Source organism: Mauremys reevesii, linkage group 25, assembly GCF_016161935.1.
Source record: "Mauremys reevesii isolate NIE-2019 linkage group 25, ASM1616193v1, whole genome shotgun sequence".
NCBI lineage: Eukaryota > Metazoa > Chordata > Testudines > Geoemydidae > Mauremys > Mauremys reevesii.
The window spans coordinates 9,114,755-9,142,015 of NC_052647.1; the positions used below are offsets into that span (position 1 = coordinate 9,114,755).

Below are 27,261 nucleotides of genomic sequence, written 5' to 3' on the forward strand. Positions count from 1 at the left end.
AATTCAAGATAGAACCATACAGGGTCTAAACTTATCAATCTCTGGAGAGAATTCCCCCTCCCCCATTCTTTCTTAGTGAAAGCAAAGTAACAGCAAACAGGAATAAAGAATTTCCTTCAGCAAAACACACAATTGCAAATATAGAAAACAACTCAAAAGACTAATTCGCCTTTCTAATTAATACTCACTATTAATTAGTAGAAACTACTCCAGGAGAACTTGGAGACATGACTGTTCTTAGATCCAAAAAAGCACTCACACTTACACAAAGAACACAGACAAAGGCTTCCCTCCACAGAGATTTGAAAAAATCTTGTCTCTGATTGGTCCTCTGGTCAGGTGGTCATCAGGTACTGCATGTTAACCCTTTACAGGTAAAAGAGACCTTAACCCTGATCTGTTTATTTATGACAGTCCAGGTCTCTGGATAGCCAGTACCGCTCACTATCCCAATCCTCTTGGCACTGGTCCCTGCCTGCACCTCTTGGCACCCCACGGTGGCGCAAGGATCATCGGCACCACCTTGGTCCTCCCCTTCAGCCTCCTCAGAGACTGAAGCCAACTCAGGCAGCTCGAGTTATATCAGGCACTGGACCAAGAGCAGTAGAGAGTCCCACACAGCCTGGCAGCCGCAGTGGCCGCCTCCGGGGCAATGGCACTTTTGGACCCCATGGGCCTATCACCAACAACAGGGCACATTTTCTAGAGCCTCCAGATTGATGCACTCAACGCAATGCCACTCAAGGTCGCCATATAAACGCACCTTGAAGGCAAGAGAGGCCACACTCTCTAGACCCACCTCGGACCCCTCAGAGCAGCCAACAGAGGCAGGTCCTTTGCCCACACCACTACCAAGAGGCATGACCCCCAAGACTTCAGGAGGCACAGTCTGCCTCTCAAGAGGTGACAGCCTTGACAGGCCCCGACATGGCCCAGGACTATGGGGGATTACAGGAGGGTCAGGACGATGGCAACCAGCCTCAGAACATGTCCTCATCCTCCCCAGATGAAGCAGTGGCAGAATATCTGTATCAGGACCCCCACCTATCGACCATAGAGCCCATCAGGAACTGCTCAGCTAAATTGCCCTTAATATGGGCCTTCAGGAGGAAGAGGAGGAGCCTGAGGATCCAATGGTTGATATTCTGGCTCCATAAGGATGCTCACGGGTAGCATTGCCACTGATTAAGACTATCCAGAGTAACTATAAAGACAATCTGGCAAACCCCGGCTTCTATTTCCCCGGTGGCCAGGGAAGTGGAGAGAAAATACTTCGCCCCATCTAAGGGCTATGAATTCTTATTCTCCCACCCTCCACACTGCTCCCTGGTCGTGTCAGCCGTAAATGAAAAAGAACGCCAGGGTCAGCAGGCCTCAGCACCAAAGTCCAAAGAGGCCAAACGATTGGACCCCTTTGGAAGGAAGGTCATCTCATCGGGAGGCCTGCAACTCAGGATAGCCAGCCAACAGGCCATCCTTAACAGACACAACTCTTGGAATGCTATATACAAGTTTAAGGATCACCTGCCTCAGGATTTGCATGCGCTAATTGAGGAAGGAAAAGCAGTAGCCAAGGCAACTCTGCAAGACACCCTCAATTTGGCTGACTCTGTGGCCAGAACCATATCCTCAGGAGTGGTTATGAGGCATTCAGCATGGCTACAGGTATCAGGCCTCCCTCCCGAGGTCCAAAACACATTGCAAGACCTCCTCTTTTGGAGCAAACGGACTCCAGGCTGCAGAGCCTCAAGGATTTCAGGGCTACAATGAAATCCTTGGGAACGCGTACACCAGGAACCCAGAGGAAGCCCTTCAGGCCTCAACCTCCGCAGCAGAGGCAATACCAACCTCGCCCTACCACAGGCAGGCAGGAATAATAGACGCAGACCATCGAACAATGCGTCTAGCTGAGGCCCAAACAAGCCCCAGCCAGGAAACAAGCCAGGGTTTTGAAGGCACGCACGAGGACAGCCTATCAATCCAATCCCAGGATCCCTCCCTAGAGTTTTTAAACCGGTTATTCCACTTCTACCTTGCGTGGTCCCGTATAACATTGGACCTCTGAGTCCTACGCACGGTACAGGTGGGATACTCCCTCCAGTTCTCCTCCTTCCCTCCCTCCCACCCCCCTTCCCCATCCCTGTTCAGGGACCCCTCTCACAAGCAACTCTTTATGCAGGAAGTATGATCACTCATCAATATAGGGGCGCTCAAAGAGGTTCCCCAGGAGCTAAGGGGAAAGGGATTTTACTCCCGTTATCCAGCCTGGACAGCCTGGCAAGTCCGAGAGTCTCTGCGTTGGTGGCTGGAACAGCCAGTAGTCTGTGCGGGAGACCCCTTCACCACAACCCAGCCTTCACTGACATTAGTAACAGATGCATCAGATCTGGGTTGGGGTGCACACCTAGGGAACTGAGAACACAATGTCTGTGGATGCAGGACGAGACATCATATCGACTTGAAGGAGCTCAGAGCAGTTCGTCTGGCCTGTCAAATCTTTCATAGAATTATAGAATATTAGGGTTGGAAGATACCTCAGGAGGTCATCTAGTCCAACCCCCTGCTCAAAGCAGGACCAACACCAACTAAATCATCCCAGCCCGGACTTTGTCAAGCCGGGCCTTCAAAACCTCTAATAACAGAAATTCCATCTCCTCCCTAGGTAACCCATTCCAGTGCTTCACCACCCTCCTAGTGAAATAGTGTTTCCTAATATCCAACCTAGACCTCCTCTGCTGCAACTTGAGACCATTGCTTTTTGTTCTGTCATCTGCCATTGAGAACAGCATAGCTCCATCCTCTTTGGAACCCCCTTTCAAGTAGTTGAAGGCTGCTATCAAATCCCCCCTCACTCTTGTCTCTGCAGACTAAATAATCCCAGTTCCTTCAGCCTCTCTTTGTAAATCATGTGCTCCAGCCCCCTAATCATTTTTGTTGCCCTCTGCTGGACTCTCTTTAATTTGTCCACATCCCTTCTGCAGTGGAGGGACCAAAACTGGATGCAATACTCCAGGTGTGGCCTCACCAGTGCCGAATAGAGGGGAATAATCACTTCCCTCGATTTGCTGGCAATGCTCCTACTAATACAGCCCAATATGCCATTGGCCTTCTGGCAACAAGGGCCCACTGCTGTCTCATATCCAGCTTCTCATCCACTGTAATCCCCAGATCCTTTTCTGCAGAACTGCTGCTTATCCAGTCAGTCCCCAGCCTGTAGTGTTGCATGGGATTCTTCCTTCCTAAGTGCAGAACTCTGCACTTGTCCTTGTTGAACCTCATCAGATTTCTTTTGGCCCAATCCTCCAATTTGTCTAGGTCTGTTCGAGCCCCTGGCCACTTGTTCCCTCCTTTACCTTTCATGGAAGGTAGCGTTCTTGGTGGCCATTACATCGGCGAGGAGTGTGTCTGAACTAAAGGCTCTCACCTCCAAATCCCCTTATACAGTGTTTCATAAGGACAAGGTGCAGCTTAGATCGCACCGTAGATTCCTCCCCAAGGTGGTCTCCCAGTTCCACATGGGACAGGACATTTGTCTTCCTGTGATTTTTCCAAAGCCTCCCATGAGCCCGCAGCAGCAGAGCTTGCACACGCTAGACGTTCAAAGAGTCCTAGCATTCTACACAGAGCACATGAGGCCTTTTTGCAAATCAACCCAACTGTTCGTGGCCACTGCTGGTAGAACGAAGGGCCTTCTAGTATCTTCTTAGCGCATCTCGTCCTGGATCACAGACTGCATTCACACATACTATGAGTTGGCTAAGGTTCCAGCTCTGACAATCACAGCCTATTGGACAAGAGCGCAAGCATCTTCGACCGCCTTTCTGGCACAGGTACCCATCCACAAAATCTGCAAAGCAGCTGTTTAGTCCTCAGTGCATATGTTTACAGCCCACTATGCCATCAACCACAGGCCAGAGATGATATAGCGGTCAGCAGGGCTGTCCTCCTATCAACCATTCCTTGACTCCTACCCACCTCCAATGGTCAGCTTGGAAGTCATATAATTGGAACGGATGTGAACAAGCACTTGAAGAAGAAAAGATGGTTACTTACCTCTCGTAACCGTTGTTCTTCGAGATGTGTTGTTCACATCCATTACAATACACGTCCCCCCTTCCCCTCTGTGGGGGTCAACGGCAAGAAGGAACTGAAGGGGGAGGTCAGGCCGGCAGGGTAATAAGGGTCCCACTCTAGGGGGCTCCTCTGTCATCCTGATAGGAGCTGCTAAGGGAAAAAGTTTTCAACATCTGTGCACGTGACGTGCACGCACACCTAATTGCTATGGACATGAAAAACACATCTCAAAAAACAACAGTTACAAGAGGTAAGTAACCATCTTCTCTTGCCTATTCCCAGTTTCTGGAAAGATTGCATGATATAGAAGGAGATTAAAAAAAAATCCCCTTCTGACTGCCATTCTCCTCTGGCTGGGCCTCAAATCTGTGAGTGGGTACCAGGTTCTGGGCTTTCTGCTGACTCACACCGGTAGCTAGACCAGGTGGGTCTCATTACTTCTACTCAGGAACACCACAGGCTGAGAGCCTCTCTGAGGCAGGACAGAACTAGAGGGGATTCTGAAGAGCCTCTCAGGAAGGAGGTCAGGATACAGTCATATGCTTTGAAAGTAGAGTCCTGTCTGTTATTTATTAATATTAAAGGCAAACTCCAGTCAGAGGGTATGATTTGGATCAATGCCCTACAGTGTCACGGTGTGCAGACTGCCTGCTCATGAATCTCTGTTCTCTTCTCAGGTCTGGCTGGAGCTGATGCACAACCCAGTTTTCTGCAGCGCATCCACTTCCGAGGCTAAATACCGGCAGATCCTTGACATCAAAGCCAAGTCCTCCCTGGCCGTGCCATTAGTGATTGTCCCATTGCAGCTGGGATCTCACAACATTGAGGTCAAGGCAGCAGTGCAGGACAGTTTTGTATCTGATGGCATGAAGAAGAAACTGAAGGTTGTGGTAGGTATCAGGGGGCTTGATATCTGCTGGAGGGCAAGAGGCTGGAGGCCAGATTGGCTGGCTTCTGGAATCAGTGCTGTCTCTTAACCTGTTAAATTAACACCCTGCATCTCCATCCCCATCTCACTTCCTCCCCTCCCCTGTGGCAATTACAGCAGGGCTGGGGCTGGCCTGGTTATCTTACACTCAGTCTTCTGAGCCGTCATATAAGAGACCTAGGTTCAGTTCCTCAGGCCCAGGGTCTTGCTCCTTGGACCAGTGGATGCTGGAATCAATACAGACTCAGTGCACCCAGGGAGAACCTCATATCACTCGGCAGAGAGAGCTGAGCAAATGAGCAGCATTGGTGGGTTGTGAAGGGCGTCCCATTGGCCTGTCCCAGGAGATCACTGTAATGCTGGGTGAGAGGAAGATCCTCCACTGAAGATCAGGGAGTAGAAAAGTCCTTCAGGAAGGTCACAGAGCAATGATGGAATTAACTGAGCTTCTCACTTCCTCGCCCTGCCAGACTCTGTAGGGCAGATTTATAAGAACATAAGAACGGCCATACTGGGTCAGACCAAAGGTCCATCTAGCTCAGTATCCTGTCTGCTGACAGTGGCCAATGCCAGGTGCCCCAGAGGGAATGAACAGAACAGGGAATCATCAAATGATCCATCCCGTCTCCTATTCCCAGCTTCTGGCAAAAAATCCTCCTGTTCATCTGTAGTGGAATCAGTGGTGTTACGCTTGGGATGAATTTGGCCTAGGGACTTCTCCTTGGATGCATCCTAACCAGGATCCAAAACAAAAGGGGACGCTGCCTGAGGTTGAGGTCAGATTCCAGACTCATTGGGATGGAGCCTGATCTCAGTTTCACTTGACAGCTGACCAGGGGCGGCTCTAGACATTTTGCCGCCCCAAGCATGGCGTCATGCCGCGGGAGGCGCTCTGCTGGTCACCGGTCCCGCAGCTCCGGTGGACCTCCCGCAGGCGTGCCTGCAGAGGGTCCTCTGGTCCCGCGGTTCCGGTGGACCTCCCGCAGGGGTGCCTGCAGAGGGTCCGCTGGTCCCATGGCTTCGGTGGAGCTGCGAGACCAGTGGACCCTCTGCAGACATGCCACCGAAGGCTTCCTACCCGTCGCCCTCCCGGCGACCGGCAGAGCGCCCCCCGCGGCATGCCGCCCCAAGCACGTGCTTCGCGTGCTGGGGCCTTGAGCCGCCCCTGCCGCTGACTTCCAGTGGAGTCACTCCTGATTCATGCTGCTCACAAGATCAGCAAGTCGCTCACCTTTTCCTGCTGCTCTTCATTGTCTCTGAATGCTACTGTGCTTACTATGCTCTTGTCGTTCCTTTCTAGCCGGAAGGGTTGAGGATGACCAAAACAATTATGTCTGTCCTATTGGATCCATCTACAAAAGGAGCAGGTGAGTAGCCACACTGCTTTGCCTTTACATGGCACCTCTCATCCTGAAGGTCTCAAAGAATTCCACAATCTGTATCTAAGGGTATGTCTACACTATATGATTACTCTGATTTTACAAAATTCTTTTTTTGGCAACAGATTGTATAAAGTTGAGTGCATGCAGCCACACTAAGCACATTAATTCGGTGGTGTGCATCCATGTACCAAGGCTAGGGTCGACGTCCAGAGTGTTGCACTGTGGGTAGCTATCCCATAGCTATCCCATAGTTCCTGCAGTCTCCCCTGCCCATTGGAATTCTGGGTTGAGATCTGATTGCCTGATGGGGAAAAAACATTGTCACGGGTGGTTCTGAGTACTTGTCATCAGGGCCCTCTCTCCCTCCCTCCTTCCCTCCATGAAAGCAATGGCAAACAACCGTTTCGCGCCTTTTTTTCTGGGTGAACTGTTCAGACACCATACCATGGCAAGCTTGGAGCCTGCTCAGCTCAAGACAGCAGTCATGAACATTGTAAACACCTCACGCATTATCATGCAGTTTATGCTGAACCAGAACCTGAAAAACCAGGTGAGGAGGAGGCGGCGACAGCAGCGCAGCGACGAGAGTGATGAGAACATGGACATAGAATTCTCTCAAACCGCGGTTCTCGGCACTTTGGAGATCATGGTGTTACTGGGGCAGGTTCTAGCTGTGGAACACGGATTCTGGGCCCAGGAAACAAGCACAGACTGGTGGGACCACATAGTGTTGCAGGTGTGGGACGATTCCCAGTGGCTGTGAAACTTTTGCACGTGTAAGGGCACTTTCATGGAACTTTGTGACTTGCTTTCCCCTGCCCTCAAGCACCAGAATATCAAGATGAGAGCAGCCCTCACAGTTGAGAAGCAAGTGGCGATAGCCCTGTGGAAGCTTGCAACGCCAGTCAGTCGGGAATCAATTTGGAGTGGGCAAATCTACTGTGGGGGCTGCTGTGATGCAAGTAGCCAAAGCAATCACTGAGCTGCTGCTACCAAAGGTAGTGACTCAGAGAAATGTGCAGGTCATAGTCAATAGCTTTGCTGCAATGGGATTCCTTAACTGTGGTGGGGCGATAGATGGAACCCATATCCCTAATTTGGCACCGGAGCACCAGGGTAGCCAGTATATAAATTGCAAGGAGTACTTTTCAATGGTGCTGCAAGCACTGGTGGATCACAAGGGACGTTTCACCAACATCAACGTGGGATGGCTGGGAAGGGTTCATGACGCTCGCGTCTTCAGGAACACTAGTCTGTTTAAACGGTTGCAGCAAGGGATTTACTTCCCAGACCAGAAAATAACCGTTGGGGATGTTGACATGCCTATAGTTATCTTCGGGGACCCAGCCTACCCCTTAATGCCATGGCTCAGGAAGCCATACACAGGCAGCCTGGACAGTAGTCAGGAGCTGTTCAACTACCAGCTGAGCAAGTGCAGAATGGTGGTAGAATGTGCATTTGGATGTTTAAAGGGTCACTGGTGCACTTTACTGACTCACTCAGACCTCAGCCAAACCAGTATTCCCATTGTTATTGCTGCTTGCTGTGTGCTCCACAATCTCTGTAAGAGTAAGGGGGAGATGTTTATGGCAGGATGGGAGGTTGAGGCAAATCGCCTGGCTGCTGATTACGCACAGCCAGACACCAGGGCGATTAGAAGAGCACACCAGGAAGCACTGCGCATCAGAGAAGCTTTGAAAATCAGTTTCATTACTGGCCAGGCAGGCTACAGTGTGAAAGTTCTGTTCTCCTTGATAAAAACCCACCCCCTTGATTGACTCATTCCCTGTAAGCAACCCACCCTCCCCCCTTCGATCACAGCTTGCTTTCTAAGGAAATAAAGTCACTATCATTTAAAAATCATGTATTCTTTATTAATTGATTAAAAACATAGGGAGAGAACTGACAAGGTAGCCCGGGTGGGGTTTGGGAGGAGGATAGGAGGGAAGGAAAAGGCCACTTCAAAAGTTGTTGAATGACAGCCTTTTGCTTGGGCTGTCCACTGGGGTGTAGTGGCAGGGTGCATGGAGCCTCCCCTCAACCCCATGTTCTTGGATGTCTGGGTGAGGAGGCTATGGAACTTGGGGAGGGCGGTTATACAGAGGCTGCAGCGGCACTCTGTGATCCTGCTGCCATTCCTGAAGCTCCCCCAGATGCCAGAGCATGTCCATTTGATCACACAGCAGCCCCAGCGTTGCACCCTGCCTCCTCTGATCTTCCTGCTGCCACCTCTGATCTTTCTGCCACCACCTCTCATCTCGAGCGTCCCTCCTGTCCTCACATTCATCCCTCCTGTCCTCATGTTCATTGGCATCTTTCCTGTAGTTTGATACTATGTCCTTCTACTCATTCAGATGAGCTCTTTCATTGCGGGTCGACTGCATGATCTCAGAGAACATTTAGTCACATGTGCATTTTTTTTGGCACCTTATCTGAGATATCCTTCGGGATGGAGGAGGGAGGCTTGAAAAATTTGCAGCTGCGGGAGGGAAAAAAGGGACAGAAATATTTTAAAAGATACATTTTACAAAACAATGGTTATACTCTTTCATGGTGAACAACACTATTCACATTACATAGCACATGTGATTTTGGTACAAGGTCAAATTTTGCATATTAATATTGAGTGCCTGCGGTTTTGGTGTTAGAGATCACAGATGCAGGGCCGGGCAACAGAATTCGGCTTGCATGCGGCCGTGGTAAGCCACTGTCTTTCGGCTTCTGCAACCTTCATAAAAGCAACACCCTCCTTTCCCATACCAAGCAAAGCCCGTTGAGTGCTGCGGTTTTCATGTTAACGTGCAGCAGCAGAAACCAAACTAACCCCCACCATCCAATTCTCTGGGATGATCGCTTTACCTCTCCCCCCACCACATGGCTGGTATCAGGGAAAATCCCTGCTAGCCAAACGTGAACAGCTCAGCGCCAATGCCCTCCCCGCCCCGGCTTGGCTAACTGCAGGGAAGGATTTCTTTTCAGCCACAGGCAAACAGCCCACTAGGAATGGCCACCTCTGTCCCCTTAATTAAATTCCCATATTTCAACCAGGTTACCATGAATGATATCACTCTCCTGAGGATAACATAGCGAGATAAAGAACGGATGTTGCTTGAATGCCAGCAAACACCGGGACCATACGCTGCCAGGCTTTGTCATGCAATGATACCAGATTACTTGCTACTAGCATGGCATGGTAAAGTTTCCTACCGTGGAGGACGGAATAAGGCTGCCCTGCCCAGAAACCTTCTGGAAAGGCTTTTGGAGTACCTCCAGGAGAGCTTCCTGGAGATGTCCCTGGAGAATTTCCGCTCCATTCCCAGACATGTTAACAGACTTTTCCAGTAGCTGTACTGGCTGCGAATGCATCCCAAGTCCTCAGGGCAAATTAATCATTTAAAAATGCTTGCTTTTAAACCATGTTTTACATTTACAAAGGTACACTCACCAGAGGTCCCTTCTATGGCTTCATGGTCTGGGATACCGCTTTGGGAGGGTTGGGAGGCTACATCAGTCAGGCTGAGAAAAAGATCCTGGCTGTTGGGGAGAACGGTGTGATGTGTGCTCTCCGCAAGCTTGTCCTCCTCCTTCTCCTCATCTTCCCCGTCCGCAAAATCCTCAGGCATGGCTGTGAGTAACCCCTCATCAGAATCCACAGTCAAGGGTGGGGTAGTGGTGACAGTCCCCCCTAGAATTGCATGCAGCTCTGCATAGAAGTGGCATGTCTGCAGCTCTGCCCTGGACTTTCCATTTGCTTCTTTGGTTTTCTGAAATGTTTGTCTGAGCTCCTTAACTTTCACATGGTGCTGATATGAGTCCCTATTGTGGCCTCTCTCCATCATGCCCTTGGAGATTTTTTCAAATATTTTGGCATTTCGTCTGTTGGAACATAGTTCTGCTAGCATGGAATCTTCTCCCCCTACAACGATCAGATCTAGTACCTCCCATACGGTCCATGCTGGAGCTCTTTTTCAATTCTCAGGCTGCATGATCACCTGTGCTGATGAGCTCTCCACGCTGGACAAACAGGATATGAAATTCAAAAGTTTGCGGGGCTTTTTCTGTCTACCTGGCTGGTGCATCCGAGTTCAGATTGCTGTCCAGAGCAGTCACAATGGTGCACTATGGGATAGCTCCCGGAGGCCAATACCGTCAAACTGCATCCACACTAACCCTAATTCGAACTGGCAATGTTGATTTCTGCGCTACTCCCCTCGTCATGGAGGAGTACAGAAATCGATTTTAAGAGCCCTTTATGTTGAAGTAAATGGCTTTGTTGTGTGGACGGGTGCAGAGTTAATTCGATTTAACGCTGCTAAATTTGACCTAAACTTGTAGTGTAGATCAGGCCTAAGTGAGGACATTTCTGTTTCTGGAGCCCATGTATCTAACCCAAACCCTTAACTGGATCTGCAGCAAACTTCCCTGAAAACTTCTACCCTGGCATCCGATTGTGCGTGGGATATTTCAGAGGGATTGGTTTAGTGTTGGCTGAGATGGAGGTCAAAATCAGGCTCATCACAGAAGACTAGAATCAGCAAAATGCAGAGCAATTCAGCTGCCACTGAAATGCAGCCTCCTCTGCCTGCCCCATATTCATAGCTTCCTGATTCCTATCTCAGCTGCCCCCTCCCTCCCTTTTCCCTAGCACATCAGTGGACTGTGCAGGGCTCTCTATGAGCGTTGTAGGGTATAATTCAAGAACCAGCAGCAAAGCTCAGCCGGCTGGATGGATGGCATTTCAGTGTCTCTTTTCCTTGTCCTTCCTTTTCAGGGGGAGTCCAAGAAGTGAAGGTGAAAGCAGCAGATATAGATGACATGGTTCCAGACACAGAATCGGAGACCAAAATCAGAATACAAGGCAAGGGCCTCTGATTTGAAAGTGTTTTATGCTTTAGAAACAGAGTGAAGGGAGCAATGAATTCTTCTCTGGTAGCCACACTCACAGGAGGTGGACTGATTACCCACTTGGTTCTGTTACAACTGTCTACGTGCACTATCGAGCATTAATGACCAAGATAGAGGAAGGTCATTGTCAGCGTGTGGCTAAACAAGGTGCTGACAGGAGAGACAAGTGCACAGAAATAAGGAGCACCCAGGGGGCAGCCTATGTCACTAGACAGGATGGCCTAGTGGTTTGGGCCCTAGCTTAGTATTTCGGAAGCCTGAGTTCAAGATCTTGCTCTTCCACAGATGTCCCTGGTGACTTTGGGCAGCTCCCTTAGCCTGTCTGTGCTTCAGTGCCCCCATCTGTAAAATGTGGATAATAACCCTTCCTTTAACCCCATTCAGCTCAACCAGCAAGGGCTGGTGCTTTCAGAGTGGGAGTGTCCAGGTTCTATCCCCACCGCTGGCAGAGCTGGAGTGAAGTACCTAGGAGGGGTTGGTGAGAAATGCTCAGAGCATTGTAGGAACTTTGTCAGCACACAGGGCTGAGATCAATTTTTGCTGGGATAGGATCTGACTTTCATGGGGTTTGGGTGTGCTCAGTACCATGCAGGATTGAGCTGCCCCTGCCCGCAGAGAGGTCTGTCTGTCTCTCTGTCCCCACCAGCACCTGCTCTCCCTGCTTTAATTCACACAACATTATTTCCTTGGCCAGGAAACCTGGTGACAATGATTGCCGAAAACTCCATTGACGGGGCCAACCTGAAGCATCTCATTGTGACGCCGTCCGGCTCTGGGGAAGAGAACATGATCGGCATGACCGCCCCCGTCATCGCCACCATCTACCTGGACAGCACCGAGCAGTGGGAAAGGATCGAGGTGGAACGTAGGGCCGAAGCCATCAAGTTGATCATGCAAGGTAAGTACTTCTCATGCCAGACAGCAAATCCCTCTTCAGGCTCGTGTTAGGGACACAGGCCTGGCCCCGAGGTCCATCTAGCCCAGTAGCCTGTGTCGGAGAATGGCTGGTACCAAATGTTTCAGAAACCTCACGTTAAGCACATTGGGCAATAGATAGAGAGCCCAGGGATCAGGCAGCTGGCCTGGCGCTCAGGGGATACCAGTTCAGTTCCCTGCTCTGCCACAGACTCCTGGTGTGATGTTGGGCAAGTCACTTAATCTCTCCGTGACTCCATTTCCCCCTCTGCAAACAGGGAGAGTCTCAGTGCCCTGCTGCACAGGGGGGTTGTGAGGGTAGATGGCAGGAGCTCCGCAAATTCCCACCATCACCTGGAGCGTGGCCCTGCTTCCACTCTGCCCTTCCCCACAAAGCTCCTCCCCTGCTGGGCCCACCCATGCTCTGCCTCAAGGCCCCACCCCATTAGGATTCTTCCCCCCCCAAGGTCTTGCCCATCCTCCACCTTTTCCCACCCCCATTCTGCCACTCACTCCTCTCCCCCACATCAGTCAACCATAAGGCAGGGAAAAAGTGGGGGGGACCTTGTCCCCTTGGCCCCCATTGTTCCGGTGCCCCTGGTAGTTACAATGAAGAATGTGAAGCACCCTAATACTATGGGAATGGGGGTCAAATAAGACCCTAAAATAGAGAGAGAATCTGCCTCCCACTTTAGGTCTCCTTTTAGAGGTTGGTTTAAGACCTGAAGCATGAGGTTTAATATCCCTCCACCAGTGTACACCGGCATTAGTCATTATAACTATGAATAGACCTTCCTATGCAGACAAACGCCCAACTCCGTTTTCAGTCCTGATGGGCTTTTGGACTCCTGTTCATTAACATAAGAACATAAGAATGGCCCTACTGGGTCAGACCAAAGGTCCATCTAGCCCAGTATCCTATCTGCTGACAGTGACCAATGCCAGGCGCCCCAGAGGGAACGAACAGAACACGCAATCATCAAGAGATCCATCCCCCGTTGCTCATTTCCAACTTCGGGCAAACAGAGGATAGGGACACCATTCCTGCCCATCCTGGCTAATAGCTATTGATGGACCTGTCCTCCATTAATTTATCTAGTTCTTTTTTGAACCCTGTTATGCTCTTGGCCTTCACAACATCCGCTGGCAAGGAATTCCACAGGTTGACTGTGAGTTGCATGAAGAAATACTTCCTTTTATTTGTTTTAAATCTGCTGCCTATTTGTTTTAAACTATTGCTGGCCTATGGCTATTGTGTGGGGAATGAGATGGTCATGGGGTGGAGGCCATTCACCCACAGTTCAAATCCGTTTCAGCACTTGGTAGTGAGGAAGGATAGAGAAGCTCATGACCATTGAGAGAACTTGGTAGGTTTCAGCCTAGCTCCTGAAGGAACAGGTGTCTCTGTCACTACACCATGGCCCCCCTTGTGGGCTGCCTAAATTAGGCACGGAATCCAAACTACAAACATCCCATCATCCATTAAGCTTTTACAATATGGGGAAACTGAGGCAGACAGTGACTTGCCCAACATTGCATCACGCAGTGAGTGACAGAACTGAGAACTGAACCCAGGAGTCCTGACTCACAGCACCTTGCTCCAAACACTAACCCACCCTCCCCTCCCGGAGCCTGGCATAGGACCCAGGCATCCCGCCTCCCAAGTCCCCATACATTGTAATCACTTGGCCCCACTCCCACCCCGAAGGGAGGATTCATGCTGGTGAGGAATGGGGCAGTGCCCATGCCAATTGGCTTCCCCACCAGACAGCTTTCTGCCTTTGCTTCCCTTGAGGAGTTGTGCCGTGTCCCTCCTGAGAGATACCTGCAAAAAAAGGGAGAGCCACACAGCTCAGACACCAGCGGCAGGGGTCACAGCTCTGACTTGGTTTGCCTTACGCATGTAAAGTCCTCATTAGACACTCGCCAGACATTGCACAGCTCCTTCTTACTCTCCCTGTTTCAGGTTACACGCAGCAGATGGCTTACAAAAAACCTGACTTCTCATACGCCGCTTTCAAAGACCGGCCATCAAGCACTTGGTGAGGACAGTGGGTTTTCTAATGCACTCTCTTGCTCAGCGTTAGCCTGACCCTACACATGTAATTTGTGAGCCAGAGCAAGTCAGTCTCCAGCCCAAAACCAGAGGGCAAAGGTTAACACACACAATGGGAAAAAATTCCCAATCCAACTCCCACAGATGGCAATGGAACGACGCCCAAAGATGAGGCAGGCACCTGGCAGGATTTACAAAAGCACCTAAGCAGAGTAGGGGATTAATTCCCTTTGAAAATCAATAGAAGTTTGGTGCCTAACTCACTTAGGCACTTTGGAAAATCCCGCTGAGTACCTATTTGCATCTTTAGGTGCCTAAATACCTTGTAAATGTGGCCCCCAGTGATTTCAGTGACAGGTCAGTGTGGGTGAGCGGATGGCTTGAGAGATTGGGAATGAATAAAGCGAAGATTTAGTCATGGGTATTTTTAGTAAAAGTCATGGACAGGCTACAGGCAATAAACAAAAATTCACGGCCCATGACCTGTCCATGACTTTTTTACCAGAAATACCCCAACAGGGTGTCACACCCCTGACTAATTCTCAGCTGCTCTTAGGGCGCCCCGCTCTGGGAGTCCCCGGGGTGCCGTTGCACTGGAGGATTCCCAGTGGCTGACAGCTGGCTCCTGCTCCGGTGGTGGGGGCTGACTGCATCCAGTTGCCCACTGTTCCAAGGCCTCTGGGAACTGCCCTCCGGGGCTGCTCCCTGGCTGCTGCTCCAGCTGCTGCTCAGACTTCCCCCAGGGTGGCCCCTGGCACTGCTGCTGCTCAGGTGGTCCCCAGGGACACCCCCGGGACTGATGCTCGGATGGTCCCCTGGGCCAGCCACACCAGCTGCTGCATCTGTGGAAGTCATAGAAAGTCACGGAATCTGTGACTTCCACAACCTCCATGACAGACTCGCAGCCTTAGTAATGAACTCCAGGTCCTTTCACTTTAGCTGGCTAGTTTGTAGCTGGCTCAGACTAACCGTTACCATCTTTACAGCTGTTCACTGGCTTGTGTGAAGATGAGTTTGATGACTCTCTGGTCCAGTTCCCAGTGGCCAGCTGCCCACAGCGGGCCCCCAACCCCACCATCTGGGTCATACTGCAGGCGGCGAGAGCTCGGCACATCTCAAGTAGAGCCAGCCGTAATAGGGAGCAATGTGTAGATGTGCTTTCCAGACAAGTGGTGACATTTTCCATAGCTCCCGCTCACTCAGGTTACCATAAACTGACCCACATGAACCTCACTCCATTTACTGCTGTAAAATGTCTCAACTGATACCTGAGTGCAGACGGTCCAGCTTTCACACTGAGGGCAGTTCTGGGAAGGCAGGAGTGATCGTGATGTGATTGATTCTGCCCTCAGGCTGACGGCGTACGTGGTGAAGGTCTTTGCCATGGCTAAGAAACTGGTGCCCATTGAAAACCAAGTTATCTGCGGGGCAGTGAAATGGTTGATCCTGGAAAAGCAGAAACTGGGTGGGGTCTTCCAAGAAGATGCCCCCGTAATCCGCGGAGAGATGGTTGTACGTGTTTCCTTTGACTTTTACACACCAGTCACTACCCACCTCAATCATCACAGCAACTTGTTGGTTCATAATTCAAAGGGACGTCTTACTGGGCTACATCTCAAAGTCTGTGCTCACGCAGACTGATCTCTCTCTCTCTCTCCCGGAGCAGTTACATGGGCAGCAGTGAATGGAGATTCAGGCCCATTCTGCTGGGGGTAGATCATTTTTTGTTTTGTTGTTGTTTGCGGTTTAGGACTGAAAGTGGGGTCATTGTTGGAGTTAGGGGTGTCAGGGTTGGGATTAGGGGTGCCAGGGTTTAGGGCGTGTCAGTGTTAGGGTTTATTAGGTAAAAGGGGGTGTCAGTGTCAGGATTTAGGGGTCTCAGTGTTAGGGTTTAGGGTAGAAGGGGTTGTCAGTGTCAAGGCTTGGGGGTTTCAGTGTCAGGGTTTAAGGTGTAGAAGGGGGTGTTGGTGGTTTAGGGCTGTCAGTGTCTGAGTTTAAGGGGTCTCTGTGTTAGGGATCTCAGTGTTAGGCTTTAGGGCAGAAGGGGGTGTCCATGTCTGGGTTTAGGAGGTGTCTATATCAGGGTTTATTAGATAGAAGTGGTTGGGGTTAGTGCCATGACTGTTGTTCTCATGGTTGAAAGACATCTCCAAAGGGGAAAGTTTTGCAGCATTTACTAAAGATGCTTAGACTCTGGCCTGGCCTGATCTCCCCTGGGCATTGGTTCCCCAGCCAGCTCCCCTCAACTGAGAATGCCTTGTCCACGCCTCTCATGCGCTTCGTCCTGGGCTTAGTGACTTGCATTGCCCCAGAGGAGTGCAGCTGTCTTGGTGCTTCACAGGCCAAAGTTTGGTTTTTGATGTCACTGGGACTTGATCCATTAACTCACGGGAAGCTGCCTGGGAGCTAGTCGCAGGACCTGAGCACCGGCCTGGTGAGCTAAATTCTCTCACACTGGTTTAATACGAAGCATCTCTATTGACTTGGATGGAGTTCCTCCACACTGATAAAGGAGTAACAGTAACTGAGATCAGAACCTGGCCCAGCTATAGGTCTGGCCATGACTGAGAGTCCATTCTTGGGTAGCTTTCTAGGAAGCATGTGTTCTGCTATACTTTCCTATGCTGAGGTCCTAGGATTAATTCTTTCTTTTCATGGTACTCGGGGGACTTTCTTATCCCAAATCTGTCCTTTGCTCCCCTTTAGGGAGGGTACAAGGGTGCTGAGCCTGATGTCTCTTTAACAGCTTTTGTGCTGATTGCATTGGAAGAGGCCAAGGACATCTGCAAGGATCAAGTCAACGTGAGTATCTCTGCACCGTAGAGTCACTTCTACGTTCATACCCAGGTTTTCCCATCTGTCCAGCCCCTATGAACCACGCCCCATGGTGTTATGCTTATAAGAAGCACATGAGATCTTTTTCAGGGGAAAAGGCAATACGCCACGTTTATTGAAGATACAACAATTAACATACGCATTCAATCACACACCACACACACACACTGACCTGCCAGTCAATGTTATAGTTATCAGTCCAGAGTCCGGATCAATCTAGTGGCCAGCTAGGTTGATCACGGGTAGGTAGGAGCCAGGTTCTGTCGGTTGCAACATGATGCTCCGGGGAAGTCTTGGAAAAACGAACCCAAAGTTTCATGGCACCCCATTTATATAGTGATTTTCCTTCATTGGGACCAATGACTTCTTCTTTGAGTGCTTGCTGATATCAAATCCAGTTAGGTGTGTGCATGTGCTGCGTGCACGGTTGTCGGAAACTTTTCCCTAGCAGCTACCCATCAGACCGGCTGGGGAGCCCCCTGGAGTGGCACCGGTATGGCGCTCTATATACGACCCTGGCAGCCCGACCCCCCCCTTCACTTCCCTCTTACTGCCTGTGATGGTTGTTTGAACAGTGGTTTCTTGCTTGCAAGTGCTCCACTAATCCCTGGCTCTTCTGCTTATCTTTGTATATAGTTACCCATTGTTAGTTAATTGTTCTTTTCTAGTTGCTAATTGTAGTCTTTAGTGGTTGGGGGGGGGTTCCCCTTCAATGAGTGCCCCTTGGGGCTCCAGGGCATGCAGTCCCAGGGCTTCAAACCCTATAGCTCCTGCGCCAAGCCTGTGCCTACGGGCAACCCCCATGACTCCTGTCTCTGGTGTCTGGGAGAAGCCCATCAGGCAGATAAAAGTGCAAGATCTGCGAGGCCTTCAAACCTCACACTAGAAAGGAGAGGGACACTCGTTTAAAACAACTCCTCATGGAGTCAGCCCTCTGTCTGCAGCAGGATCCGGCCCCGAGTGCTTCAGTGCAGAGCACCCCTCCAGCGGTGCCGTCAGCAGCACTCCCAGGGGTCGGCGGTCTCCCAGGGCCCAGAAGCGTTCCGCTCAGCACCGCTCCCACTCGCCAGTTGCCCACAAGAAGCAGGCCTAGGACAAGCCTCCACAATGGCCTGATTCAGAAACCGTAGCCTCGGCAGGGCACGCTGCAGAGCATGGGCCTAAGGCCGACAGACCCTCTGGTTAGGCTCAACCCCCATGGGCTCTCGTCGCCCCAGGAAGCCCAGCACTCCTGGACTCCCCACAGCTGCAGGTGGAGGAGGTGATGCCACCCTCCACCAGACACTTCTGAGGCCGCTAGGGGGCTTATAGAAATGATGGCTCCCAAGTCTCCAGTCTCGAGGCCTCCATTACCCCAAAGCCCAGCACCTTCAAGAGGCAAACCCACTATGTTTGGGCCATCTACCCACCGACCAGGATCTCTGCGTCGTTCCGAGTCCTGGCGCCGCTCCGAGTCCCGGCGCCGCTCCGAGTCCCGGTGCCGTACATATGCCCCGTGCCTGTCTGACTCGTGGCACTGGTCTGACTCACGGCACCAGTCTCTCAGCCCCGACCCTCGGAGCTGTTTCCATTTGAGGTGGTCATCAGCTAACAAGTCGTGGTCCTGCTCAAGGTTCAGATACCAATCTGTGACCTCGCAGCAGCGCTCGCATTGACCTCAGACAGCACTCCCCAGTCGTCGCTTGACAGACCAGCACTGCTCTACATAGCGGTACCACTCTGTCGTGGCACCGCACCCCATCTCGGCACTGCTCCACCTCAGGATCCCTCGCAAAACCCAGATCCAAGCCCACCCCCAGTGGAGGTTACACCTGGGGCTCGGGACGAACCAGTCCCGGAAAATCCAGAAGCCGCCATGGAACCACTCCTGCCGGTAGCGTCTTCCTCATCCTCTCCTGACCAGGGTCACCCAGATGACGGGGCAAGTGGGGCAATTTGCCCCAGGCCCCGCAGGGCCCCCAGCCCCACATCTGCCTTCCCCCATCGCCTCAGCGCACCACATCAGGAGTGGCCCTGGACAGCACTGCAGCGGTGTGGCTCCGGCAGGGCCTGAACTCCTCCCACTGAGTCAGAACCGCATGGTAAGGGGGCGGGGCTGCGAGTCCCGGTCCCGCTGGAGCCACGCCACTGCAGCGCTGTCCAGGAGCCAGGGCAGCTTTCATGACGTGTATTTACACTTGTTATGACTTTGCGAAGGTTCCTCCATCTACTATTACGGCTCACTCCACCAGGGCTGTCCCCTCTCTTTTATAGTGAGGGGGAGCCAGCTGACTGCGGCTGTAGCAGTACGGCATGAGGACAGAGGCAGTCATCTGTAGGGTGAGGGAAGCAGGGCCTAGTGGGCATAGCACTGGACTAGGTTTCAGGAGACTTGAGTTCTCATCCCACAACAGCTGAGGGACCTCAGGCAAATAACTTTCCTACTCTGTGCCTCAGTTTCCTTTTCTGTAATTTGGGGCTAAAAAGACTGACCTCCTTCGTAAAGCGCTGAGGAAAAGTGTGATATAAGAGCTTGGTATTATTAGATCTTGGATCCTGGTCAAACCAGCATGAGTGGGACATGGGGACGACACTACCCTCTCTCATCCCGGAGAGGCTTGCTCAGCCACTGTACCATTTGTGGGGCTAAACGGAGGACATCCTCCAGAATTGCCTCCATCTTTCTTCTTCAGGCTTGCCAGTCCTACATTTTCTCCATATGCACTTTGTCCTCCTGTCCATTGTCTTTCCACTATTTTCTTGGTCGTCCTCTTGTTTTCTGCTTGTAAACGTTACTCTCAAATGCCTCCCTAACAAAATTCCCTTCACAAGTGCTGAGTTTTATTTTTCCCAATGGGTGCTCCACCCCTGCTCTGCCCTGAGGCCCTGTCCCCACTCCGCCCCACCCCTGAGGCCCCATCTTTGGTCCGCCTCTTCCTGCCCCCGCTCCGCCCCCTCTCTCAAAGTCCTCCACCACCAGCCTGCCGCTCCCTCATCTCCGTCCCCTCCCCCAAGCGCCTCCCAACAGCTGCTTGCTAATCAGCGGCCAGCCCCGGGGGCTTGATCGGCGGCCAGCTGGGGCAGAACCACTGTGGCTGGTGGATGCTGAGCACCCCCTATTTTTTTCCATGGGTGCTTGAGCCCCAGAGCACACACGGAGTCGGCACCTATGACTCTCTTCATCCCCTCTTTGTACGTGCCCACCACATCACCTCATCCTCCTCTCTTGCAGCTTCTGTCTGATACCACAGACCAGGGCCAGATTTTGGGGGCAGGCAATCCAGGAAACCGCCTCGGGTGCTGGACTTGGGGGGGGGGGTGCTGGGCTCAGGGTGCTGTTTTTGTTGTTAGAGACAAAAAGGACAATTGATGTTTCCGGTATTCTGTACGTGGATTCATTTTTCACTAACCTACTAGAATGTTCTGGATGTATAAGCTTTGTTTCTATAAGCTTAGAGGAAACTTTTTATTTGCTTATATATGGCATGAATAAATACAGATTTACAGCTCCTAGCATGCAAATTTATCATCTTGTACAACAGGGATAAATCATACATACTAATCATGCATTGAAGTCGTGAAATGGGCTACAAATGCAATAAAAAATAAGGTATTCAAAATTTAACAAATAGAGGATGGGACCCCATAGACACTCTGAGGTGCTATTTTGGCTAGGGCCGGTCCTGCCACAGACATTGGTCTCACTCCTGCTGACATTCTGCATGTGGTCCAGAAATGTCCTCTTTCGCTGCCCTCAAATATCTCACTTCCATGTCTTCAGCCTCCTCTGTCTTTCACCAGCACAAAATTCACTGTGAAATTAAATAAAGCTGGAAGCCACTTGAATTCGTAATGTGTTAATGTAACCCACACACTTCCTGGTGTGGTGTTCTGTCCCATCTAGTGACACTGAGACCACGTAGAGAGAGCTTAATGAGTCTGCTCTAGAGCCTTCAGGCTTTTAGTTCATGCAGTAGAGGCTCATGCATTTAGCTCCAGAGGTCCCATGTTCAATCCTGCACCCCTCCTCGGCATTAACACTACCCGAAACCTCAGCCTAACCAACGAGTTTGATTTTCTTCTGTTTTCTTTGTCACCTCCTAGAGTTTGGAAGTCAGCATCAGCAAAGCCGCTGACTACTTAGCCCAAAGGTACCAGTCTCTAACCAGACCGTACACTGTGGCTCTTGCGTCCTATGCCTTAGCCATGGTGGGGACACTGGACACTGAGAAGACGCTCATGAGAGCTTCGACAGGTAAATGAGTGCGTCTTATCAAGTACTGGAAAGATGTGGCCAAGTCAGGATGAGGTTCAGGGAAGAGAAGCAAAGGAGGTTGAAGAGGGATTAATTTATGAGGAATGAATAACAGGCATAGATTTGCTCCTTTTAGCCAGATTTGAGATTGATCAGACTGGGTATAAATCCAGAGTAACTCTCCTGGGTTGAGTGGAGTTACTCCAGATTTACACCAATGTGTCTGAGATCTGGATGTGGCAGAGATGTATGGCATTACTTGACCTCAGGAGGAATCTGAGGGCTCTGTACGTATATCTAAAAGATGTAAACCCCAAAGAGAAAAAGAGAGAAAACGGTGGCTCAAGAGGATGTAACTAGATGAAACTGAGCAAAGGATATAGAATAATATTACCCGCAAAGAAAATGGAGTTTGCCCCATTGTTTGGGATAGTTAAAACAGGGCAGGACAAAGCTGTTATCTAGATATAACAATGTTGTGTTGAAAGGTGCCAGGTGGTCTTTGATCCCAAAACAGTCGCAGACTTTGGCCATGTCTACAATGCAGGGACTAGAGCGGCAAAGCTACGGTGCTGCAGCTATCCCGATATCACCCCCTATTGTAGACGCAGACTGCACCGATGGAAGGGGTTTTCCATCTCTGTAGGAACTCCACCACCATGATCAACGGTAGCTAGATCAACTGAAGCATTTTTCCATTGACTTAGCTGTGTCTGCACTAGGCATTAGTTTGACATAGCTATAGCACTCCGAAAGTGGGTGTATGTGCAGATGTTTCACATGCCCTGAGTAACACAGCTATCACGATCTAAGTTTTAAGTGTAGATGTTAAGAAGGATGAATTCAAACTGGAACAGGTACAAAGAAGGGCCACTAGAATGGTCCGAGGAATGGAAGGCCTGTCATATGAAAGGAGACTTGAGGAGCTCGGTTTGTTTTCCTTAACCAAAAGAAGGATAAGAGGAGATATGATTACACTCTTTAAATATATCAGAGGGATAAATACCAGGGAAGGAGAGGAATTATTTCAGCTCAGTGCTAATGTGGACACGAGGACAAACGGATATAAATTGTCAGTTAGGAAATTTAGGCTAGAAATTAGACGAAGGTTTCTAACTATCAGGGGAGTGCAATACTGGAACAGCCTACCGAGGGAAACAGTGGGGGCGAAGGACCTCCATGACTTTAAGACTAAGCTAGATAAGTTTATGGAGGAGATGGTATGATAGGATACCGGGCTTAGTCAATAGGTTAATTAAGTGCCACACTGGTAAATAGTACAATGGGTCAATGATATGTTATTCTTAACCTTTTTCCAGAGGGTATGGCTGGAGAGTCTTGCACGCATGCTCGGGGTTCAGCTGACCGCCATATTTGGGGTCGGGAAGGAATTTTCCTCCAGGGTAGATTGGCTGTGGCCCTGGAGGTTTTTCGCCTTCCTCCGAAGCATGGGGCAGGGGTCGCTTGCTAATGGAGTGGGGAGATCGGCTAATGTGGCCTGCATCTTGCAGGAGGTCAGACTAGATGATCATATTGGTCCCTTCTGATCTATGATTCTATGATTCTATGATTCTAGACCAGGCCCTTGTTCAAGTTAATGGGTGTGCCAGGCACTCTTTCAGACTCAGTGGAAGGAACAATCAAGACTCTTTCTGTAGTAGACACAGCTAAAAACAATGCAGGGACTGCCCAAGGCACACCGCCGGTCAAGAGCTAAGTCATGTGGGCTGAGAGGTTTCCCTGACGGCAAACACAGAGGCTAGCATGTTGGTTTTGCACCCTGTGTGTTAGAGGCAGAAACCAGCTGAAAGCCTGGAGAAGTGTTATGAAACAAGCAGAGAGGCATTGCTTGTTGGGCCTAGAACTCACTTCAGAGGCAGACTTGGGGGTTTCTCAGCAAGGAAGTTGCCTGCTGTTGGTTTCTCTCAAGCTCAGGGAAAATGGGACTTTCTGTGCATTTTCGTAAGCAATCAGGTTTACACCAGAGAATGTACCAGAGGCCTATCACCAATTCCTCATCCTAATTGAAACAATCCTCCCAAGACCCCAAATATTGGGTAGCTGCTCACCCCTAAAAGGGGCAACAATCAGTTCAACTTACCGATTCTCCATGCAGAAAGTTGGGGAAGGAGTCAGGTGATGGTATGGTCTAGTCAGATCTGCTCAGAATAAGTGGATGTCCTTGGGGAGAGTCCTTTAGCTCGCCTTCTTTGCTGCTGCCTAGACGGAAATCGCTGGGAAGAGCCAAACGCCCGCACCTTCAACATTGAGGGCACCTCGTACGCCTTGCTGGCCTTGCTGAAAATGAAGAAGTATGAGTTGGCTGGTCCCATAGTCAGATGGCTGAGAGAGCAGAACTACTATGGAGGGGGCTATGGATCTACCCAAGTGAGTATGATCCTTATAGTCCCGCGTATCCTTCCAAGACTGTTTTGTGGGCAGGTCTCCCATATGAAGGGATGGGATTTCGATCACTTGAGTCATTGTAGAAAGCCCTGGAGAATGCCCAGTAGAGAACAATCCTGCATTGCCTGGGAGATGGGCAACGTGACCTATCAGGTCTTTGCCATTGTTAACCTAAGGCTGAGACCAGCACAGGAGCATGACTGAATCTTCTCACTAGAGGCTCCATCCTGCCAAGGTGATGGGTGTGAGCACATGCTTCTCTTTAAGATAGTGAGTTTTCCCGGGGAGTCAATGGGCCTTCTCTTCCCATGGGCAAAAACACACACGCATCTGGACTCATTCTAGCATTTGTTGTTTTTTGGCCATTGGTCTGGAGAGAGGGTACCGGGTGTGCAGGACCAACGGACTGAGTCCAAATGACAAAGCCATGGTGGATCATGACTAATCTGAATCAATTTGTGTTTTATCCACCTCTAAGTAGAACTGTAAGGTTATGTTTTTTGGATTTTTTATTAAACTGTGCTTACACAACCTACTGGAGAGGATAAAAGCCCTACTGCTAGTGACAGCTAAATAAAAATGGAGTGTCCTCAGATATCCCTCCCTTCCCTGGAGTACGGGGGCCACTAGGAACTATAGGGTCTGTCTGTGTCCAGCAGCCTCAGTAGAGAAGCCCCTTTACTTTCCTTGCTACTGAGTCTTGTCTTTTCTCTATCTAAAATGATGCTACAAGCTTGGTTGGGAGTGGTCTGTATTTCTGAGTCACAGGCCATGTGTTCTATCCCTAACATTGTTCTTTGTGTGGCATAGATGTCTCTATATACGTAACCTACACACCTCCTGGGTATGGTGCTATGTTCCCTGTAGTGGCACCGAGACCACTTAGAGAGAGAGATTAATGTGTCTGCTACAGCCTTAGCTAAGGGCCACATGGCTTTTAGCTCATGCAGGAGAGGCTCATGCATTTAGCAAGAGGTCCCACATTTGAGTCCCAGACAAGCCCTCACTTGTAATACCGATAGACCTCAGTTGTCGGTGGGTGGGATCGAACTCATTAATCTCTCTAAGTGGTCTCAGTGCCACTAGAGGGGACAGAGCACCACACCCTGTGGATGTGTGTGGGTTACATATACATGGAAGGAGCCACTATCTTGCTGTGCTCTGTCCAGCTGACAATTGGCCCCTGTTAATAGCTAGGAGCGAAGAGAAGCTAATTAACCATGCACAATATATTTATTGACCCTGGATTCTAGTCCTGGCTTGGCCACTGGCTTCCTGGGTGACCCTGGGAAAGTTACTTCCCTGCCCTGTGCCTCCATTTCCCCATCTGCAACATGGGAATAAAGATCTTGTACTGCTTTGTAAAGTGCTTGGAGATCTACTGATGAAACACATCACAGAGGAACCAGGTAATATTATTATATAACCCTTTGCCTGCGTGACACCCAGTGGACCCTTGGTGTTTTCTTTCATTGTATTTTTGGTTCCTCTTCCTTAAGAGTCTATTTAAAAGCTGTCAGATGTTCAGCGCAATAGGACAATAAGGTGTAACTCTCCTGTCTTTTTCCTTGTGTTCTAGGCAACCATCATGGTGTTCCAGGCTCTTGCTCAGTACCAGATAGACATCCCCCTACACAAGGAGCTGAATTTGATCGTTTCTATTTTCCTGACACATCATTCTAGGCCTATAAAGTACAGAATCTCAAATGAAGACGCTCTAGTGGCCAGAACAGCAGAGGTATCATGCTTCTCTGGGTGATTAGTACAGATCACTGATTATAGAGAGAGGGGATTTGACTAGAACCTCCTATCCAAACCATTTTGGGAAAGGGAGGGGAATTCATATTCCCGGCACCAGATCCACATGCATCCACACTTTTGACTCAGATTTTTAAGACCAGAAGGGACCATTATGATCATCGTCTGACCTTCGGCATGATACAGGCCAGAGCCTCACCTACTAATTTTGGCATCAAGTCCATAACTTCTAGCTGAGCTGTGAGATATCTCTTAGGTAGATATCCAGTCTTGACGTAAAGACTTGAAGTGATGGAGAATCCACCACATCCTGTCAGGCCCTAGGTTCTAGGCAGTCAGGCCTGGTGGTTGGAGCTGGTGGTTGGAGCTGGCTGTACTGGGCCAAGGGCAATGCTGAAATCAGGGTCTGGGGACAGGCCGTGGGTCAGAATCCACAGACAAGCCAAATCAGGATTGAAGTCAGAGTTCGGATGCAGGCCAATGGTGAAAGCCAGGTTGGAATCAGTCCGAGGGCCTGGGGGGCCAGGAGGCGGATGCAGGCTGGAGTGAGTCTGTAACAGGGCTGGAGCAAGGTCAGAGCAGGGCACAGAGGAGGCTGAAGTGGGCTGGAACAAGGCTCGGGCATGGCTGGGGCAGGAACAGGAACTGGATCAAGGGCAGGTCAGAAGCCTGGGGAGTCTGTAACACTGCAAGGCCGGAGGAAGGTCCCTGGCCGACTAATGCTGTTGTGCAGAGTAACTCTCAGCTCTGATGGGGACAGTGAAATACTTGTGCCTGGGGGTCATCTGGCCTGGACCCTGACCAGGGATAGTCACTGCAGGCTCCATTGGAGGGGTGAGTCACCGCAGCTGAGTGAGCAGCCCTGGGCTGGGTGGGGTTTGCCTCACACATCCCAAGGTAAATTGTTCCAGGGTTAGTGACCTGGAGTGTGTGGTTTTGAGCTGACTCCAGAAGTAGGAGGGGATGGGTTGCTATCTGGAAATCAAAGAGTTACTGTCTGGTAAGTAACCTTTTTTCTCCTTCATGCTATTGTCTCTGCAGAGTCCCCCCAGCCCCTCCGGGTGAGTGACTGTCAATCTCACCAGCTTCATTTTCTTCATTAGCTTCATTTCCCCTGTCTTTAAATAATAATAATAATAATAATAAAGTACAAAAGAAAATTAACCTTGGATTAATTTTACAGCTCAAATGGAACGAAGACTTCACTGTGAAGGCAGAAGGAACTGGACAAGCAACAGTAACAGTAATGATAATTTATAACGCAAAGCTACGGGAGGATGAATCTCAGTGTAAGAAGTTTGACCTGAGGGTATCGATTGAAGAAGCCCGGGGTGGTAAGTAACCGCCTGTCTTTTCTCTTCTGAAGCTTGCTGTCAATCCTCAGATCATGGACAGCAGCAGATTTACACCAACCAACCACCACCTCTGCAGTCACATTCTTAACTTTGGAAAGTATTTTTGTGAAGCTTCTTCAAACTCTCCCAGTTCCCAAGTCCTACAAAATTATACCCATAGGGCAGGCACTAAATAATATTTCCAGCTGCTACATGTTCTAAGTTGCAACCAATGCAGGGTCCTTCTAGATGAGGGAGCGGATGCTGCCTTCTCTCATCCTGGCACTTGTTAGCAGCATAGTTGGAGCATCGGATGCGGATGGGAACACAGGCCAGCTACTCTGGGTATTGTCTCCCTCTAAAGCAGAGATGAGCCCATGCCAGGATGTCTGGTTACAGACCCAAACTTCCAGGGCACACATTTCCAGACAGCA

At 50.2% G+C, this 27,261-nt stretch overlaps 1 protein-coding gene across 2 annotated transcripts in view; it reads left to right on the forward strand.

The window, feature by feature from the left end:
• The window catches only part of LOC120391362 (venom factor-like), an 83,196-nt gene that overhangs the window by 43,428 nt on the left and 12,507 nt on the right, over positions 1–27,261 (forward strand). For both annotated transcript variants that reach the window (XM_039514934.1, XM_039514936.1), the window contains exons 23-33: positions 4,752–4,964; positions 6,303–6,369; positions 11,156–11,242; positions 11,984–12,187; positions 14,171–14,246; positions 15,613–15,772; positions 16,967–17,062; positions 21,179–21,329; positions 23,554–23,717; positions 25,315–25,473; positions 26,677–26,827. In XM_039514934.1, coding sequence (XP_039370868.1) covers positions 4,752–4,964; positions 6,303–6,369; positions 11,156–11,242; positions 11,984–12,187; positions 14,171–14,246; positions 15,613–15,772; positions 16,967–17,062; positions 21,179–21,329; positions 23,554–23,717; positions 25,315–25,473; positions 26,677–26,827 — 1,528 coding nt within the window. The remainder of the gene's footprint in view (positions 1–4,751; positions 4,965–6,302; positions 6,370–11,155; positions 11,243–11,983; positions 12,188–14,170; positions 14,247–15,612; positions 15,773–16,966; positions 17,063–21,178; positions 21,330–23,553; positions 23,718–25,314; positions 25,474–26,676; positions 26,828–27,261) is intronic.